This window comes from Sorex fumeus, unplaced genomic scaffold (genome assembly GCF_029834395.1).
Source record: "Sorex fumeus unplaced genomic scaffold, SorFum_2.1 ptg000007l, whole genome shotgun sequence".
Taxonomy (NCBI): domain Eukaryota; kingdom Metazoa; phylum Chordata; class Mammalia; order Eulipotyphla; family Soricidae; genus Sorex; species Sorex fumeus.
The window spans coordinates 9,047,105-9,065,353 of record NW_026606064.1 but is presented as its reverse complement, the minus strand read 5'-3'; the positions used below and the strand labels follow the sequence as shown (position 1 = coordinate 9,065,353).

At 56.4% G+C, this 18,249-nt stretch overlaps 1 protein-coding gene across 10 annotated transcripts in view; it reads left to right on the top strand.

Annotated features, from left to right (window-relative positions):
* The window catches only part of ATG13 (autophagy related 13), a 47,665-nt gene extending 35,643 nt beyond the window's left edge, over positions 1-12,022 (top strand). For 2 of the 10 annotated variants that reach the window (XM_056132751.1, XM_056132742.1), the window contains 8 exons: positions 2,158-2,256; positions 3,144-3,254; positions 3,666-3,802; positions 6,368-6,482; positions 7,111-7,188; positions 7,295-7,411; positions 8,371-8,499; positions 10,087-12,022. In XM_056132751.1, the coding sequence (XP_055988726.1) occupies positions 2,158-2,256; positions 3,144-3,254; positions 3,666-3,802; positions 6,368-6,482; positions 7,111-7,188; positions 7,295-7,411; positions 8,371-8,499; positions 10,087-10,164 (864 nt within the window). In that variant the 3' untranslated portion in view covers positions 10,165-12,022. The remainder of the gene's footprint in view (positions 1-2,157; positions 2,257-3,143; positions 3,255-3,665; positions 3,803-6,367; positions 6,483-7,110; positions 7,189-7,294; positions 7,412-8,370; positions 8,500-10,086) is intronic. The other 8 variants (XM_056132760.1, XM_056132768.1, XM_056132785.1 and 5 more) reach the window with 8 other exon arrangements.
* Positions 12,023-18,249: the final 6,227 nt, after the last annotated feature.

Genomic DNA, 18,249 nt, shown 5'->3' with positions numbered 1-18,249 from the left:
TGTCTGGGATCCGACAAATTACTTAGCTTCCCTGCGTTTTTATTTTCTTGTGTGTCTGTGTGTTGTTTAGGGCTGTACCCAGCAGTACAGGGGTGGGAGCCTGCTCCAGCTCTATGCTCAGGGTTGTCCCCAGCAGACGATGTAGTACCAGGGGTCACATACAGGGCTCCCAGATGAAAGCATGCGCTCTAGCCCTTTGAGTTGTCTCTCTGGCCCTTGTGTCTGTATTTTGGGGAGAGGGGACTGGCCACTCCTGGCAGTGCTTAGAGACCGTGAATTACCGCAGATATCACATACAGCTTCCAGCATGTAAAGCATGTGCTCTAACCCTTTGTGCCATCTCCCCGGGCCCTCCAATGCTTTATTTAGTTGAGGAGAGGAAAACTCAATCAAGCTTGAGATAGGATTCAAATTACAGTCCTAATCTGAAGCAGAAGTTTAGCACAAGTGCTGACTTAATTGTGTATACGTGGAAAACATTGCAAAATGCACAGACCAGTGTTCTTATTGTCTCCACTTTTTGTAGGTTTTAATAGATTACATTTTTGTTTGGGGGCCACACCTGGTGGTGCTCAGGGGTTACTCATAGCTCTGCACTCAGAAATTATTCCTGGTGGTTCTTAGGGGACCATATGAGATGTCAAGGATCGAATCTGGGTCAGCCCAGTGCAAGGCAAATGCCCGACTCACTGTCATTCTGGCGCCTAAACATGTTCTTGAAAAGTTGCTCAGACAGGAGCTGGAGCGATAGTACAGTGGGGAGGGCGTTTGCTTTGCACGCAGCTGACCCAGGTTCAATCCCCATCCCATACAATCCCCCAAACACCACCAGGAGTAATTCCTGAGTGCAGAGCCAGGAGTAACCCCTGAGCATCTCTGAGTGTGGCCCAAAAAGGAAAAAAAAAAGTTGCTCAGACAGTTTGTCAACCTCCTATTGTGTCTTGTCACAGTTTAAAAGGAGATTATGGGGCCAGAGACATAGTACAGTAGGTAAAGTGGTCCCTTGAACGCTCCAGAAATGATTGCTGAATGCAGATCCAGGAATAACCCTTGAACATCACCTGGTATGGCCCTAAACACAAAATAAATAAATAAAAGTAATAAAAGTAGATTACACCAAGATCCCACCTCCACTGAGCACCCTATGGGTGGGCCAGCTCCTATACCCTGACCAAGTGGTCAAGGCAGGAGTTTGTTGCAGGAAGACTGATTTTAACCCTTGGTGATAGAGCACAGAGAAAATCAGATCGCTACTAGGTATCCCCAATCTTTTAGATAGTTTTTGTTTTGGGGCCCACACACAGCTGTGCTTACTCCTGCCTCTTTTCTCAGGGATCTCTCCTATTGGGGCTCAGGAAACCACAATGGGTGCTAGAGATGGAATCTGGGTCAGTCACATGCAAGGCAAGCACCATCCCCACTGTAACTGCTGGGGACCAGAGAAACAATGCAGCTTGTAGAGCACTTGCCTTGCACATGATCAACCCAGGTTCAATCTCTGACAAACCCGTATGATCCCCTGAACCTGCCAGGAGTGATCTCTGAACCAGGAGTAAGCTCTGAGCACAGCCAGCCATGGCCAAAATAAGGATGAAAACAAACAAAAAAGAATCCTGTCAATACTGAAATAGTACCGTGGCTTACCCTAGGAACTTGTATGATTGTCATATGACTTGTATTTGAGCATTTGCTAGAGACCAGTAAATCCCTGTTTATATGATGTAAGCCCCCCATGAACTCCATCTAACTCGTCTAGTACAGTGGGGAATTATAAGAACACCCGCTCGGCTTTCTGGGCCCCGTCGAATGGCCTTTAGTCTAGCACGACAGGCTCAGCATCCTCATCCTCATTCGCCCAACAGTCCTGTGTCTGTGCAGTCCTTCCCCTTGGGGCGCCTCTGGGGTTCTCTGTGGGGCCCAGTCGCACCAGCTTGCTTCAGCTTTGTTTTCTACCTGCCCATCAGGGAGATGGGCATGCCGGGAGCACCCCATGACAGACGTGCTTCTGGGGAAAAGCGGCTCTCTACCTGCTTCCGTCCTGACTTAACCTCTGTGCCTCTGTTGCTGCTGCCCCTTCGGCATTTTCAGAAACTCCTTTCTCAAGCCCCTCTTTTTTTTTTTCTCTTGTTTCTCCTGTCTCTGTATGTTTCTGCACAGTGTGTGTTCACTGTCACAAGGGCACATTCTCAGAGCCCTACTCCTGTGCTGACGGACACCCTGAGGGTCCCCATTGCAGGACTGGCCTTTCCCTACCAAGTGAGTCCATATGGGAAGAAGGAATCTGTAACCAGGTGGCATTTTCTATAGTTAGAAGTGGTGACTACTGCTCAGGGCACGAGGTCAGTTTCCCCATGTGTGCTGTGAATTATTTTTGAAGCTTGGTAGTAGGTAACAGGGTTTTATTTTTTCATTACTGTTCTTGGTTGTCTTTTTTTCCTTTTCCAGAATTGGGGATCGAACCCAGGGCCTCACTACTACATGTTCAGTGCTCTGTGGAATTTATTTTTACCAGGGCAAGGCCATAGCACAGCAGCCCAAAATAAACATCTCATTTGCTCCTCTTCCTCCTCCTCCTCTTCCTCCCCCCTTCTCTTCCTCCTCCTTCTCCTCCTCCTTCACCCCCCCTTTGATGTGAAAAATACATGGAGTTATTTATATCTTATTTCCAAATAAACAATCCAAGAGTGGTAGCCTTGCTTTTTTTTTTTTTTAAACATAAATAGAAACCCTGGCTTCCCCAGGGGTGATGGAGGAGGGGGTGAGCATAGAAGCGGCCTTCACTTTCAGACGGACCTTAAGGACAAAGGAGAAAGTGGAATGACCCCGAAAGGCTGATGCTCCTGGTTCGGCCTGGGCTTGTGTGGGTCCAGAGTCCGCACTGTTAGCTGAGGCCTGGGGAGAGGAGGAGCAGGGCGCTTACTGAGACCCAACGCTCCAGAGCACGGGATTTCCATTCCACTGCGAACAGATCTGTCTTCTTGCCTCTGTGGTCCTGGCTGGGTCCGTCTCTAACCCTTCCCTGAGGACCCCTGGGGCTGGGGCCCAGTCCTTCCCTCTGCCTATCTTAATGATTAGTCACGCTCTAGGATTGCCTATTTTCCCTCCTCCTTTCCTCTGCCCCTCTTTGTTTTTCTCTTGCTTAGCTCTCAAGCTCTCGCCTTTCCTATCAGCCTGCCGCCCTGGGTGTTGGATCAGCTGACCTGGCTTATCCAGTAGTGTATGCTGCTGGCCTAAACGCCACTCACCCTCACCAGGTATTTTTGCAAAGACTGGGGAGTACCCCGGGGGTATGTTGTGCCAACCCCCCCACCCTCCTGGGGGTGGGGGAGGGTCTGAGGCAACTTCTATGGGACCTATTGAGCCTTCCGTGTTCTCAGCTTCTCTGAGGCGAAGCTCTTTCAAACTTTAGAACACTAAAGTGACTGAGAAGGGAATGCTAAGAATGCAGAAAAGAACTGACCTTCTCTTTCCCGCCCTGCCTATAGTCCTCACCTGTGCGTGGCTCCCACTCAAGAAGGCGCCTCAGAGGAAGAAAACCCTCAGGGTTTCCTCACCACTTGGTGGCAGCATTGCTAACGGGAACAGTTTCTCTCCACCCCCATCTCGGGCCTCCCGCTGCCGCTGCCACAGTTGACTGAACTTTTCCCTTGTTTCTCCCCCCAAAGCTGATGGTTCCTGGCAAGGAAGGTGGGGTCCCCCTTGCTCCCAACCAGCCCGCCCACGGTGCCCAGGCTGACCAAGAGAGATTGGCCACCTACACCCCTTCTGACGGGGCCCACGGCACAGCCACACCTTCTAGCAGGTGAGTTGGGGTGGGGTGCGGGTGGGGAGGGGGCGGAGGTTGCCAAGGTGCTTATTTGGTGTTAGGTACTCCATCATTGTATATAACTGAAACCCAAGTACGAAAGTTTGTAAGTCCACAACTGTACCTCGTGGTGTTTCACTAAAAAAAAAAAAAAAAAAAAAAAAAAAAAAAACAGGAATAAACAAACAAACAGAAAAAAAAAGTAGTTGGGCCTTGGCTCAGGGCCGCCTTGGAGGAGCTCCGAGGAGCCCCGATAAGAATTTTTGCAGTTGGTATGTGAAGAAGGTGGCCCGGGGCTTCTTCACCTCTAACAACAAGGCCCTGCTCACTGTCTTCAGCAAAGAGGCTTTCAGATGTGTTTTTCTTATGCTCACGCAGTGTTTTTCTTACCCCCGCCATTCATTCTCTTGGAAGAATTGGCCCTTCATGTTCCCTGAGGCAGAACAAGGCATTTACCACAACCCTCAGGTCTGGGGCCACATGTTTTCCCCATTAAAAAAAAAAATTTTTTTTAAACCTTTGGCTTTCTGATTGCAGAAGTGAGACTTTCCTTGCACACATGAAAGATACAGGTTGGGTAGAAGTGAGAATTCTCCTGACCTGGCCTGCAGAGCTCACCACTGTTCCCTCCGAGTACAGATGAGGGGCTCTCAGACGAAATGTCATTCACCTGAGAGCACTTAGCTGACAGGAGGGCGGGGCCCACTGGGCTGGGACCTCTCCCCTGGAAAGCTGAGCTGAACCTGACCTCCCTTGGCTTGAGGCTCCAGATAGAATGACACAGATGGATGCCCCCGCCCCCATCCTAAGTGACCTAGATAATAGAAAAATTCTGCCAGGTTTTTGATTTTCATTCCTTTGGGGGAGTAGAGGTACGGGGCACTGCCTGGGAACGCCTTTCTGTTTTGTCCATCAGAGAGAATAGTGACTTTCTTTCCTGCCTTCTCAGCTACCCTTCTCTCCTCCCTCCCCCTTAGATGATCAAAGGAAGGACTGAGGGTGGTTTTACACCCTCATTTCCTGAGCCTCTGCCTGAGGCTTGTTAGAAGCCTGGGATTGGGGGTGCATTTCTCCTGCTTGGAGCCCCCCAAATTACCTAGCACCCCCCCACCCCAGAGGCCTTGATAGGCAGGGAACAGAACTCGGGTCACACTCTGGCCTTGGAATCAGGACAGTGTCACTTGTCAGGTTTGCTTAAATTCACTATTAAAATGTAACCTCCTCCTCCAGTCTAGATACTTTATTTTCTCTTTTTGGGTCACACCCGGCGATGCACAGGGGTTACTCCTGGCTCATGCACTCAGAAATTACTCCTGGCGGTGCTCAGGGGATGCTGGGAATCTAACTGGGTCGGCCGCATGCAAGACACACACCCTACCCGCTGTGCTGTTGCTCCAGCCCCCAGTCTAGATACTTTTAGATGGTGAAACAAGGTGGAAAAGAAGAAAGGCTAAAGTCTTAAGTCTAGCTTTGTGGTAGTTGAGTGTTAAATTTTTCAGTACAGTCACGGTCACGGTCACGGTCCTCCTATTGTTCATCGATTTACTCGAGCAGGCCCAGGGGCTGGAGCGATAGCACAATGGTAGGGTGTTTGCCTTGCACGCAGCCAACAAATTTTCAGTACAATGATGGCTAAATGCCCGTCATTTGAAGCTGTTTATTTCCATTGAATTTTGCATGGGCCACGATGTGGATCAAATCAAAGGTTACTACCTCCGCCTCTGGTCACGATCCTGGGGGTGATCCCTGGAGCTGCCTGGTCTCTCCCCTCCACAGATAAGGGTAACTCTGTGGCCCCTCAACCCTGGGACTGAGTCCCAACTGTTAGGGGGGCCATGGCAATACTTCACCAGCTGGGCCCAAACATGCAGAGCTTCCTGAGGCCTGAGGCGCCTTGGAGGAGTGTTTTGTAGGCCTGATGGTGCTGGGGACTTGGAGCCGTCAGTACACACTTACCCGACAACTGAACCTGTTTCCCACCTCCCACGTCACGCCTTTTTCTTAGTTTGGGGTTGTTTTTTTTTGGAGGGGGGAGTCACACCTGGTGGTGCTTGGGACTTGCTTCTGGCTCTGCAATCAGGGATCACTCCTGGAGGATTTGAGGGACCATATGGGATGCCGGAGATTGAACCCGGGTTGGCCACAAGAAAGGGAAATGTGTGTGCTATCGCCCCGACCCACACACATTTTTGGTGTTTTGACCACACCTGTTGAGCCATCTCTCTGGCCACTTACACCAATTAAATATATGCTTCACATATCTAGAACAAAGTTCCATTCACAGATGAAGAATTTTGGGTGCTGAAATGAAATGTAGTTGGCTCCTCAGCTCCAAAGGCGCTGCAGGTGGGGCTTGTTCATGGGGCGAGCACTTGCCTTGAGTGTGCAGCCCTGGGCTCCATCCCCAGCACCATCCCCATAGAGGACACTCTCTCCCTGCAGCCAGACCACATGCCCTGTCTCTCAGACTGTGGGTGGCCATGCCCACCCTCAGCTGCAGCCGCTCTAGGCAGTGGCGCTGTGGTGGCTTAGAACAGCCCCAACCTTCCCTTTCTTCTCCAGTGAGGACACAGAAACCGTGTCGAACAGCAGCGAGGGACGGGCCTCTCCCCACGATGTCTTGGAGACCATCTTTGTCCGAAAAGTTGGGGCTTTTGTCAACAAACCCATCAACCAGGTGACTATTCTGCTTATGTCACTCGAGAGATCTGAACCCTCAGAGTGAGACCTGAAGGGCAGGGAGGGGTGGGTGTGTGTGTGTGTGTCTGTCTGTCTGTCTATCTGTCCCTGGGTATGTGGTGACTCACAGCGAGAGGCAGGGTATGTGTATATAAGGGTGACTCTTACAGAGTCACAAGACTGGACAATTTTTGTGTTTTGGGGCCACACCTGGTGTTGCTCAGGGATTACTCCTGGCTCTGCACTCAGGAATTTCTCTTGGTGATGTTCGGGGACTGTATGGGATACTGGGGATAGAACCCGGGTCGGTTACATGCAAGGCAAGTGCCCAACCCGCTGTACCATCGCTCCGGCCCAAGAAACCCAATCCTCTGTAGTGCAACACTCACCTGAGGTAGTTTTTGCCTCACTAGAAGATGCAAATTCCTCCTGAGCGCTGCCAGCGTGGTTCAGTTGTTACTGAGTCACCACCCTCAGTCAGACTTGTAAGGCTGAACGCCCCGGGTTCTGGAAAGCCCGAGCCCCTGCTCACGCATGGTCGAGAGATGCGGGTCTCAGGGCCAGCCTGGCCTTCCCAGGTGGGTTTGTGGCTGAGACGGCATCAGTGCTCTCCTGCGTCTCTCCAGGTGACCCTGACCAGTTTGGACATCCCCTTTGCCATGTTCGCTCCCAGGCACTTAGAGCTGGAGGACGCCGACCCTATGGTGAGCCCCACCTTGGCCTAGACCTCTGGTGCCCCAATTCTCCCCAGCAGGAGCCGGGCACCCTGCGCTCAGGCCCAACCCCTGCCTCTGCCCAACCCCGACACAGGTGAATCCTCCCGAGTCCCCCAGCGCTGCGTCCCCTCTCCAGGGCAGTCTGCACTCCAACGGCTCCAGCGGTGGCAGCAGCGGCAACGCCCACGATGACTTTGTCATGGTCGACTTCGTAAGTTGTGGGCACTCTGTTACTCTTTCCTGGAGGTGCCCTTTCTGGCCACGTAAACTGCCCCAGCAGCAGAGGTTTTGGGAGAGGCAGCCCACACCGCCTCTTGCTGGAGACATTTCTTTTCGGGTCACACCTGGGAGTGCTCAGGGCTCTCAGCTGGCTCTGCACGTGGGGATCATTCCTGGTGGGGCTCTGGGACTATTTAGGTTGCCAGGGATGGAATCCAGATCGGCTGCATGCAAGGCAAGGGCCTTCCCTGCTGTATTGCCACTCTTTCCCATTGTTCTGTTGCCCTCACTGTGAGTCATATGACTGTTTTGCTTTGTTTCATTTTTGTTGGGAACACAACCGTGGTTCTTATGGGATTTTCATAATTGAGTCCTCAAGGCTTGTTCCTGGAGGTGCCCTGGTCACTGAGGGGTGCCAGGATTCAACCCTGGCATCCTGGGCTCATTGCACACAGGAGCCCTCTCTTTGGTCCCAGAGAGGGCATTTTGTACAATGTCTTTGGTAAAAATTCATAAGGAAATTCAGAATTTCCTGTGCTGAACCAGAGAGTGCAGCGGGCAGGGCGTTTGATCTGGGTTCAATCTCCAACACCTTATTACCTTCCCCAAACCCCACCAGGAGTATTCTGTACCCCACTAGTACTCTCTGAGCGTAGAGCCAAGGATCACTTCTGGCCAGTAAGCCAGTAAGTCCTGAGTACAGCTGGGTGTGGCCCAAAAACCAAAAACCACCAAACAATTTCCTGTGTTTCTCATGTAGAATCTATTCATGCCATATGTGCAAGATTCTTTTGCTAAGAGAGGAGTTTGAAGGAAGGGGACAAGGCCTACCCAGGGGAGAGGACTGGTGTCCCAGGATTAGAAGTCCACCCTTAGCTTTACCTCCTCTGTGACTTTCTTCGGAGGTCAAGACAGGAAAAACTGAGTCTGTCTTTTTTTAATTTTTTTAAGAAACCGGCTTTTTCTAAAGACGACATTCTTCCAATGGACTTGGGGACCTTCTACCGTGAATTTCAGAACCCCCCTCAACTGAGCAGCCTCTCCATCGATATCGGGGCACAGTCCATGGCTGAGGACTTGGTATGGAAATGCCTTCCTTCCCCGGACACCGCATCCCTGACCTCCCGCAGCCCATGGACGGCCTCCCCTGCTCCCCTAGCTGGAAGTATCTCCCACTCCCTCCTTCTCATCCCCCAGCCACCTCCGAACTTTTCTCCCACTTGGACTGTGCACAACCGTCATCCTCTGAGTGGGCAGCAACTCTGCTCCTGCTCTCCCCTGCACTCCTTACACAGTCGTGTTGTCTGTCAGTGGCCAGCGCCACTGGACCCGGATGATCCAGCCAGCTCTGTGCATTTGAGTAGCTTGCTGAGTAGCCGCCCGTGGAGACAGCAGCTAGTGGTCAGGCCCCAAGCCCGGCTCTCCTCATCCTTTGCTTGAAGAGCTCTCCCTCTCATCACACAGTGCTCACGTCAGACCAGATGATTCCAGGCAAGCTCCCCTCGCTGTGTCATGTCCTAGTCCTCGCTCCAGAGGGCAGACGAGCACCCTCCATGTCCACAACCCCGTTTGTGGTCCCTCAACCTGTGTTGCGACTATCACCTCCTCTGTAGGAGGTAGGGAACTAACTCCAGAAACCGGTATCAAAGGATACCTGTTTGATTGGCTGAAACAAAAACAGACTCAGTAGTGGTTGAGGAACGGTGTCATCATTAGTCAGTTGTGCTCAGAAGCTACTCCCGGCTCTGGGCTTGGGTGGGGGGGGGTCACTTCTGGTGGTTCATGGGGCTCACGCAATGCTGGGGATCTAACTGCAGCGCCTGGCCCTTTGAGCTTTCTCTCCCTCTGACTCTGTGACGGCCATTTATGGAGGCTTTCTAGGGGCCATGCACTTTTCTAAGTTCCCTGATGGGAGTCTTCACCATACGAAGGAGGTTTTCTTACCAGTCAAGTTTAGGGATGAGAAAACTAACACTACATGCCCGGAGCTTCCCTGCGTCCCCTCGAGGTGACACAGACTGAATCCTGGAGCAGGTGGCACTGTGCCTGGCTTTAGATTGTGACTCATCTCATGTGCTGAGACCACAGTGTATTGCAGGCTCTCGGAGGTGCCTGGGAACCCCGGGGTGGGTTCTGCTCCCAAGCGTTGCCCACGAGCAAGCGAGGTGGACTCACCCAGTGGCTGCACCCCCCAAGTCAGAGTCCAACCGTTACTCATCCTTGTCCCTAGAGGGCAGTCAACGCCAGCTCTTCCTGGTTCCGTTTCCTTCTCTTTCCCTCTATGCCCTCTCACCCAGCTGGGGTGTGTCCTCATGCCCAAGCGGGTTCAGGAGCCCGGTATGGGGCGGGCGGGGTGTTAGCTCTCTTCATTTTGCCTTCAGAGTGCCCATCTCTTCCTGACCCACTCACATCCTTCTCCCTTGCCAGAGCCACCTCACCTGTCAGCCTGCTGTGCCGTCCTGCAGGCGGTGGGGTCCTCTTCCAGCTGTGAAGTGTGAGACTCCCTTGGATGCTTGGGTTCTTTGTCCAGCCCCTCTGTCCCTTGCCCCCACAGACCTGTTGGACAGAAGCCCGCGGCCAGCGCTGCTGAGCTCTCTCTGCAGCTCAGGGTGGGCTACCAGCGGCCCCATCCCGAGTCAGCAGCCCTTGTCTCCGCTTCCCCTACAGGACTCTCTCCCGGAGAAGCTGGCCGTGCACGAGAAGAATGTGCGAGAATTCGATGCCTTCGTAGAAACCCTGCAGTAAAAGCTGGCGTCAGTCCCAGCAGCAGCCCCTTCCGCCGTCCCGGGAGGCCGAGGGCCCCCCCCACCGTCAGCTGCTCCCATCCCGTGGAGGCGAGACTGTGTGGCCCCCGGAGACACCGGGGCTGCACTCCAGACTTGGGGGGACTCCTCCTCTGGCCTCAGGGAGGGGAAGCCCCTTGGCCACACCAGGGCCCTCAGCAAGGCCATCTGCCTCCACTGCTGTCACCAACTGTTTCCCGGAGCCATTCCTCCTGCCGCCACCACCTCCCATCCTGGGCCTGTCGTGCAGCTGCCCCCCGGGCCCACATCAAGCCATTTGACCTGCCCCCCGAGGCCCAGACCTGATTTGGGGAGAGAGGAGGAAGGCTCCTTCCTGCCCCGTTGTCGTCTCCTTTCATCCTGGAATCTCCCCTCTCTCCCCGGCCCCGTACCTGCACTTTTGGCCATGACAGGCCTCCTGTGGCGAGAAGCCCGCAGCTGGCTAGCCACGCGCCGGCAGGTTGTGCCAGCCGGGCCCATGGCAGAGAGTCCGAGCAGCCCTGGTGGCTGCCTGTGCTCAGCTTCTCAGCTCCCGGGGACAGTTCCCAGGAGGGCCCAGCCAAGGTCCTCTCCTCCCTCCCCCTGGCACTGCTCCTTAGTTATAGAGCACGTAAATATTTATTACATTCAGAGAATCAGATATTTTATAGAGAAAATATGTTTGAGGCTAGAAGTGTCCACTTGGGGAAGGTGGAGGGTCTCTTCCCCCCCTGGGGCAGGGCCTCTGCCTCCAGAGGCACCTCAGATCCCCGGCGCTGCTCCCAGATTCTTCCTTCCCCGAGATGACAGGTCACGCCCCAGAACAGAGCTGGCTGAGAGCAGCAGGACCTCCCGGAACTGCTGTGTTTGAACTGACACCAGACAGCTCCCTGGACACCGGTGAGAGCCTGGAATCCGGCTCCCCTCCCAAAGACCATCCATCCCGGCAGCCCAGGAAGTCTTGGGTGCCATATGCAATGACGACCCAGAGATGTGCTGTGTAGCGTGCACCACGGCCATTGTGTGAGGCCCCAGGGGCCCGCGAAGGCCAGATAGGCAGGCCCCTTCTCTGGGCCACCCATTCCTGTTCCTGCGGTTGCATCATGGGTTATTTCTTCCTGCAGTCTGGGCCTGGCCGCCAGTGCTGACTGGCTTCCTTGTCGAGTAAGCAGAGCGGGGCATTCAGTTGACTCCACCCTTCAGGCATTGGTACTTGAGTCAGTCAGGTGCCTCCCGCCCTCCTGACCGTCCCTCTCTTCTGTCCACCCCGCCCCGCCCCTCCCTGGGTCCTCAGCGCAGCAGCTGTTGTGCAGTGGAGCAGGAGACCCATTGCCACTCAGCTGCACGTGACCCTTCAGCATTCACAAGGAAAGTGTGCCCAGCGGCACATCCAGCTGTCCGCCTCTCTGGGCCAGAGGGCACCTGTGGCCCACCGAGCCTCTCCCCAAAAGCCTGGCACATCACTGAGGGTCGCCACTCCCTGCCCTCCCCTCCCACTATCAGCTGCTGCCCTGCCCTCCTCCAGAGGCCTTGCATGGAAAGGTCCAGAACAGTCCTCTGGCTCCTAGTCATGGCCTGCAGGCCACAGCCTTCAGGACCCCAAAGGCAAAAAAGGTCAGGGCACACGGCCCGTGAGACAGCCCGACTGTTGGGGCTGGTCATGCCCCCCAGCCCATAATTAAGAGCCCGTATCTTCCTTGGGACAGGACTGGCAGCAGTCACCTGTGTCCCTGTGCCCAGACAAGCACCCTCTCCATCCTCCAGCCCACCTTGTTGGAAATATTGAGCTATACTTTAAGATGTATTCGAGATTTCCAATAAAATTTTTCTGTACTTTACAACTTGCCATAAGTTGGTGACATTCCTTCCCACTGCGCCGTCTTTTACAGGGGCAGGGCCCTGCATGAGACCCTCAAGTGCCAGATTCAGGCTCTCTGCGTCCTCCTCCTGGCCCCTCCAGAGAAGGGACCACCTGTTCCTGTCTCTGGGGTTGGATCCTGGGTTAGTTCCTCCTGCAGTCTGGGTCTGGCCCGTGTCAGACTCAGCCTGCAGGAAACCATGGCTCCAGGGCTGTTCCCCACTGGCCAAGTGCCGGGGTCGATTGGCAGCAGAGTGTGAGGTGTGATGGGTGACTGTGTGGATAGAATGAAGGGGCAGTGGGGGCCAGCCAGGCGCGGGGCTGCGCCCCAAGGAGCCAGGTAAGGGGACCCTGCAGAAAACAATCCACCCACCCTCTGCCCTTGCAGGGCCTCCTCCCGCCTACCAGCCTCCTTGGCCCTGGTATCTCCCAGACAGAAGAGCTACAGAGACCAGAGGGGTCTGCCTGAGCAGCCGCGGCCTTTGTGGACACGGTGCCCCACCCCTTGCTCTGTAGCCTGGCTCCAGGGCAGGCCAGAGGATGGTTTGAAGATTATTCTGGAGCCAGGGAGAGGACTTGAAAAGGGTTAGAGTGCAAACATGCAGGCGCCACAGAGTCTAGCCCCAGCATGGCAGTTCGTCCCTCACCCCCACCCCATGAGCTCCTCCGGGGGTGAGCACCAAGCTTGGAGCAGTCCCTGAACCAAAAATAAATTTAAAAATTCTATCCTGGGGCCCAGAGAGATAGTATAGTAGGAAAGGCATTTCCCTGGCACCCAGCAGACCCTGGTTCAATTTCTGGCGTCTTTTATGTTTTCCCGAGCCCACCAGGAGTAAACTGAACATCGCTGGGTGTGGCCACAAAACAGCAAAATTCTATTATGCCCCATGTGGGACAAAGAAAGGGACCCAGAGCTCTGGTTCAGAGGCCGCACATGAGACAAAACCTGAGCTGCTGTCTATCCCTGGCGAACTTGAGCGCCCACGGTGTCCCCGTGCCGCCTGCGATCCCTCAAGGCTGCACACGGCCTCTTTGAAGCTGGACAGCGAATCGATGCGCGGGTCGTCCAAGTGGATGGCCTCGAAGGTGCCCTCGTGGCTGTAGTGGACCAAGCCCAAGCGGGTGCCTGTGGCGGGAGGGGCGGGAGGGGTGAGTCTTCCCCCTCCCTCTGGTCGCTCTGGGCGGGGCCCCGGGCTGTGCCCTGCCACTGTTCACTCCGCCGGACTTGGGGTCCTTGGCAATGGCGCCAGCCTGTTAACCAGGTTGATGACGAAGTTCTTCTCCAGGGTGAAGTTGGTGTAGCTGATGCTCTCGGAGCTGTCGATGACGAACACCACGTCCAGGGCCCCCACAGTGCTTCTCGCAGTCTGCGCAAGGCGGGCGGCTCAGCAAGGACATGGGAGCCCACCCTGTCGCCCGCCGCCAGGACTCACCGCAGCAGCCACACCTCTCCCGCATGTAGGTCAACAAGTCACACTCCTGCAATACAGCAGTGGAGGTGGCCGCCAGCCGCCCACCTCCCTCCGACCCCACCCACTCGTGAACCCACCCACCCGTGACCCCAAGTCCCTGACCACGCCCACACCCTGACCACTCCCTCCATCAGTCTCGCCCACCTGTGACCATGCCCACTTGTGACCACGCCCACAAAATTCCGGCCACACCCGCCTCCCTTCTGACCAGGCTCAACAGTGAACTTGCCCTCCGTAGGTCATACCTACTCCCAACCCCCTCACTTCTCTGACCCCACCCACCTCTGACCACACCCTCCCCATCTGACCACACCCCCCACAAGGCTGTGCCTACTCCCGACCCTGCCCACCCTCTGACCACGCCCTGTCTGTGACCCGGGTGGGCAGGTGTTCAGGCCCAGCCCAGGCACTTACCCTAAGGTCGGGGTCTCCAGGGGCCCAGGTTGCCCCTGCAGGAGGGAGACATGGGAATGTCAGTGGGCCCTTCTCCACGGGCACTTTGGGGTGCCTGCCACACCCGCCCTGTTCCAGCAGGAGGGCTCAGAGCTGGGTCTCCTACTGTTGGGTACAGAGCGGGACCTGACAGACTTCATGATGGACTCCATTCCTGAAGTCCCTGCTCCATGCCTCTTGTTGCGGTTCCCTGTCCCACACGTTATTTTTCTGGATGGATTGTGGTTCTCAACAATTTGGCTTTCTCAGGGTTGTGCTCCCCCAACTCACCCCCTCCCCTCCTCCCCCGCCATCTGCCAAAGAAGGACATCTGAGTTGATAACTTGGTCTTGGTTCTCAGAATTCTGCTTCTTTCCCCCTGGTTCCCAGAAACCACCCAGACAGGAACAGGGGAGGAGGGAACAACCACCAGAATGGCCGGGAAATTATCAGGATATGACAACCTGTTCGTAATGGCTCATTGTGCTATTTGAAACTAGCATTTTTCTTACATATGTATTTTTATGAGACTGAATGTATTTTTACTTATATCTCCCTTTGAAACTGTAAGCGTGGGCTATGACGCACACACTGACTACAAAAACTGAAGCATCTCCCTTGCTCAGGGTCTTGCTTTGGCCTGACCACCTAAGACCTTGACGCCAGCTAGCTGGCTTGAATAAATTCTGCTTGTGTTTTGCATTACTGGCTGGACTCTTCGTGTGGTTCGGAGAGGGGAGATTATCAATCTCGGATCCTAATACTACCTCAGGTCCTGGGGACCAGGGGACCAGGTTCCCCGGGGGGAGTCCAGGATCTGCCTGCTGGGAAGGGGTGTCACTGCGGGGGCAGGGGCACTGGGTGGCCGAGGGAGTAGGGGCACACAGGGGTGGGACACAGGACACACAGGGTGAGGACACAGGAAACACAGGGGCGAGACACCGGGGAGACACGGGTGGGGGACATGGAGGGACTCAGGGGTACATGGGGGAGGGGATGTGGGGCAGGTGCTCAAAGGCTCGCCCTTCTCACCTTTTCTCCTACTAACTCCTTTCGGCCCTGCAGACACAGACAGGGGTGTGAGCACTTGCAGTGGGGCTGGGACTGGGCTTGGGACTGGTGAGGGGGCTCGTGATACCCCCACCCAATATGCACGCATGAACCTTGACGCCTCAGGGGCCGAGCTCGCCTTTGTCACCCTAAAGAGTGAGCATAGGGGGATTGGCTGTGATTCCACATCATCACCTCTGTACCACCCTGCTGCACCCCTGCCCCTCCCTGTCCCTCCCCCTCCCTCCTACCCCTGCCAGCCCCTCCCCACCTCCCCCTGCCCCAGCCCCTTCCGTCCTCTCTCCCTCCCCACCAGCCCCTGGCACAATGGGGATCTTCCCCTGGACTTCCAGGTTCTCCTCAAGGTGCAGGGTAGCTGAATCCAGGTCTGCCAGGGTTTCCCTGAAGGGTGTGAGACAGACGATCAGACCAGCCTGGGGTCTGCAGGAGGGGAGTGCCCCCTGCCCCCTGCCCCTAGGGCCAGCGCAGGCCCAGCCTCTCCTGTGGGCGAGGTGGGGATTACCTTGGGGCCGGGTGGTCCTGAGTCTCTACAGGGACCAGCATTCCCAGGGTCTCCCCGAGACTCCTGCAGGCAGAAAGTGGGGTGTCAGCACGGACGAAGACCCCAAACCCATATGCCCTCCCTGCATGGGGGCTCATGAGTCAGCCCTGTGGGTCCTGCCCCACTTACCTACTCCCCGGGTACCCCCAGGGCACCTTGGGGTCCTCTAGGTCCAGGCAGGCCTCAGTCCCCCTGCAGAGAGAGCAGCCCCTTGTGGACGTGGGGCCCCAGTGGGCCGAGGTGCCGGGGAGAACAGAGGGTGCCGCACCCCCTCCCCTGGGTGCCCCCCACAACCCACTGACCTTGGATCCTTTGTTACCCATCTCTCCAACCAGGACCCAGGCACCCAAAGGCCCAGGGTCCCCCTGTGAGGAGAGAGGCTCAGCTACAGACAGGCCAGACGCTTGGGGGGGTCCCTTTCTACAGGGGGTGGTGTGACGGCACCCAGACGGGCTCCCCCCCTCCCTGCACTTGGGACCCCGGGCAGACAGGCTAGGCGAGCTGTAGGGCAGAGTACAGGAAAGCTGACCAGGCCATGCTCGGCCTGCCCAGTCTACACGGCATCACACATGTGTCACTCAGCACACGATGCCCTGCTCATGGCACATCACATGGTGCATCACATGCCACTCACAGCAGTCACACATGCCCCTGCTTGCAAGCTGGCTCCAGGGCAGGTGTGGGGTCCCCACAGGCCTGCTCCTGTGGGCTGTGGGGCCCCTCCAGAGGGTGGACACACCTTTTCCCCCTTGGTACCGTCACTGCCTGGGCTGCCCTTGGTCTCGGGGTCTCCTCTGTGGCCCTGCAGGGAAGACATGTGGGTGGGCTCTCAGGGACCCACCCCAGAGACCCTGACTGGGGCCTCTCCTGTACTCAGGAACTGGGCTGGGGGTCTGGTTGGTCTGGTGTGAGCATGTCCCCAGGGCCTGGTGGTCTAGGTGCAGGCTAGAACTCCCTCTCACCCCCGGTGTGTCTCCCAGGGTCTAGGGCACTGTCCACACACGCAGGGTGGGGAGGGAGGCAAGCCAGACACTCCCAGGCTCTCAACGGGGTCCTCGGGGCCCAGGGCCGCCCTTGGCTCCCTTCACGCTGGGGATGCCTGGGGCTACGCTGTTGCCCTGGTAACACTGTGAGGTGGACAGTCAGGACCAGAATCCCGGGCACCCCGCCCCGCGTGGCCCATTGTGGGGCACTTGCCTTGCTCCCTTTGGCCCCATTCTCTCTGGTGGCCCTCCACGTCCAGGCTGGCCAGCATCTCCCTGGACGGTTGGAGCTGTCAGTGTGGCTGTGAGAAACCCAAACTCGGTCGGCCTGAGGGCAGAGCCCCTGGAGACCCCCAAGGGAGGGTGCTCCAGCCACACAGGCCCCCACGACAGACTAGGCTTCCAGGGCAGGTTGACGGTGCGGGCTCCACATGCTCAGAACAGATATTTCACAGCAGGGAGGGCAGCCCCCACACCCCAGAAAGGAACCTCTTACCCCATGAAGAACCCACACCCAGAAGGACTCCCAAACCCCAGGAAGGATCCCTCACCTTGGGAAGGACCCCCCCACCCTGGGAAGGACCCCCACACCCCAGGAAGTACCCCCAACCTGGGAAGGACCCCACAACCCAGGACAGACGCCCACCCTGGGAAGGACCCTGACCCCGGAAGAACTCCCATCCTGCGAAGACTTGCACACCCAGGTAGGCCCCCTCTGCACAGGAAGGGCCCTGGGAAAGACCCGGACCCTGGAAGGAACCCCACCCCACACCCCGGGAAGGGGTCAACTCTGGGAAGACCCCCACCCGGGAAGGACCCCTACATCCATGGAAGGCCGCCATGTAAAAGCCCCCCAACCTGGGAAGAGCCCCAACACTCCAGGAAGGACCTCCACACCTCAGGAAGGACCGCCACACCTTGATGGACCCCCACAGCCTGGGAAGGTTCCATAAATTCTAGGAAAGAACCCACAGCCTGTAAATTACCCAATAGCCCAGGAAGGAGCCCCAACCCTAAAAGGCTTCCCAGCCTGGGAAGGGCCCCCATCCTGGGAAGGAGCTCCACCCTGGGGAGTACCACCATCCCAGGAAGGACCCTCACACCCCAGGAAGGCCCCCCACCTGGGTAAAGACCCCCAAACCCGGGAATGCCTCCCACACCCTGGGGTGGACCTCCTCCATGGGAAGGACTCCCAGACCCCAGGAAGGATCCCTACACTCCCAAAAGAACCCCACCCAGGAAGGACCCCACAACCCAGGAAGGACCCCAAACCCCCGGAAGGACCCTAACATCCCAGGAGGTCCCCAACCCCGGAAAGATCCCCACACCAGGAAGGACCCCCATCCCAGAATGGAACCCCACACCCTGGGAAAGACCCCACACCGCGGGAAAGGCCCCCACACCCCAGGAAGGACCCTCACCCTGGGGAGGCCCCCCCACATCCCGGGAAGGCCCCCACAACTCAGAAAGAACCTCAGAGCCTGGGATGAACCCCCACAGATCATGAAGGACCCCACTGTGAGAAGGTCCCCATCCCAAAAAGGACCCCACACTCTAGGAAGGATCGCCACACCCCAGGATTGACTCCAAACCTGGGCAGGACCCCATATCCTGAGAAGAAACCCCACCCCGGAAGGACTCCCACAGTGGGAAGGACCACCACCCCAGAAAGGCTCCCATACCCCAAAAGGGACCCCACAGCCCGGGAAGG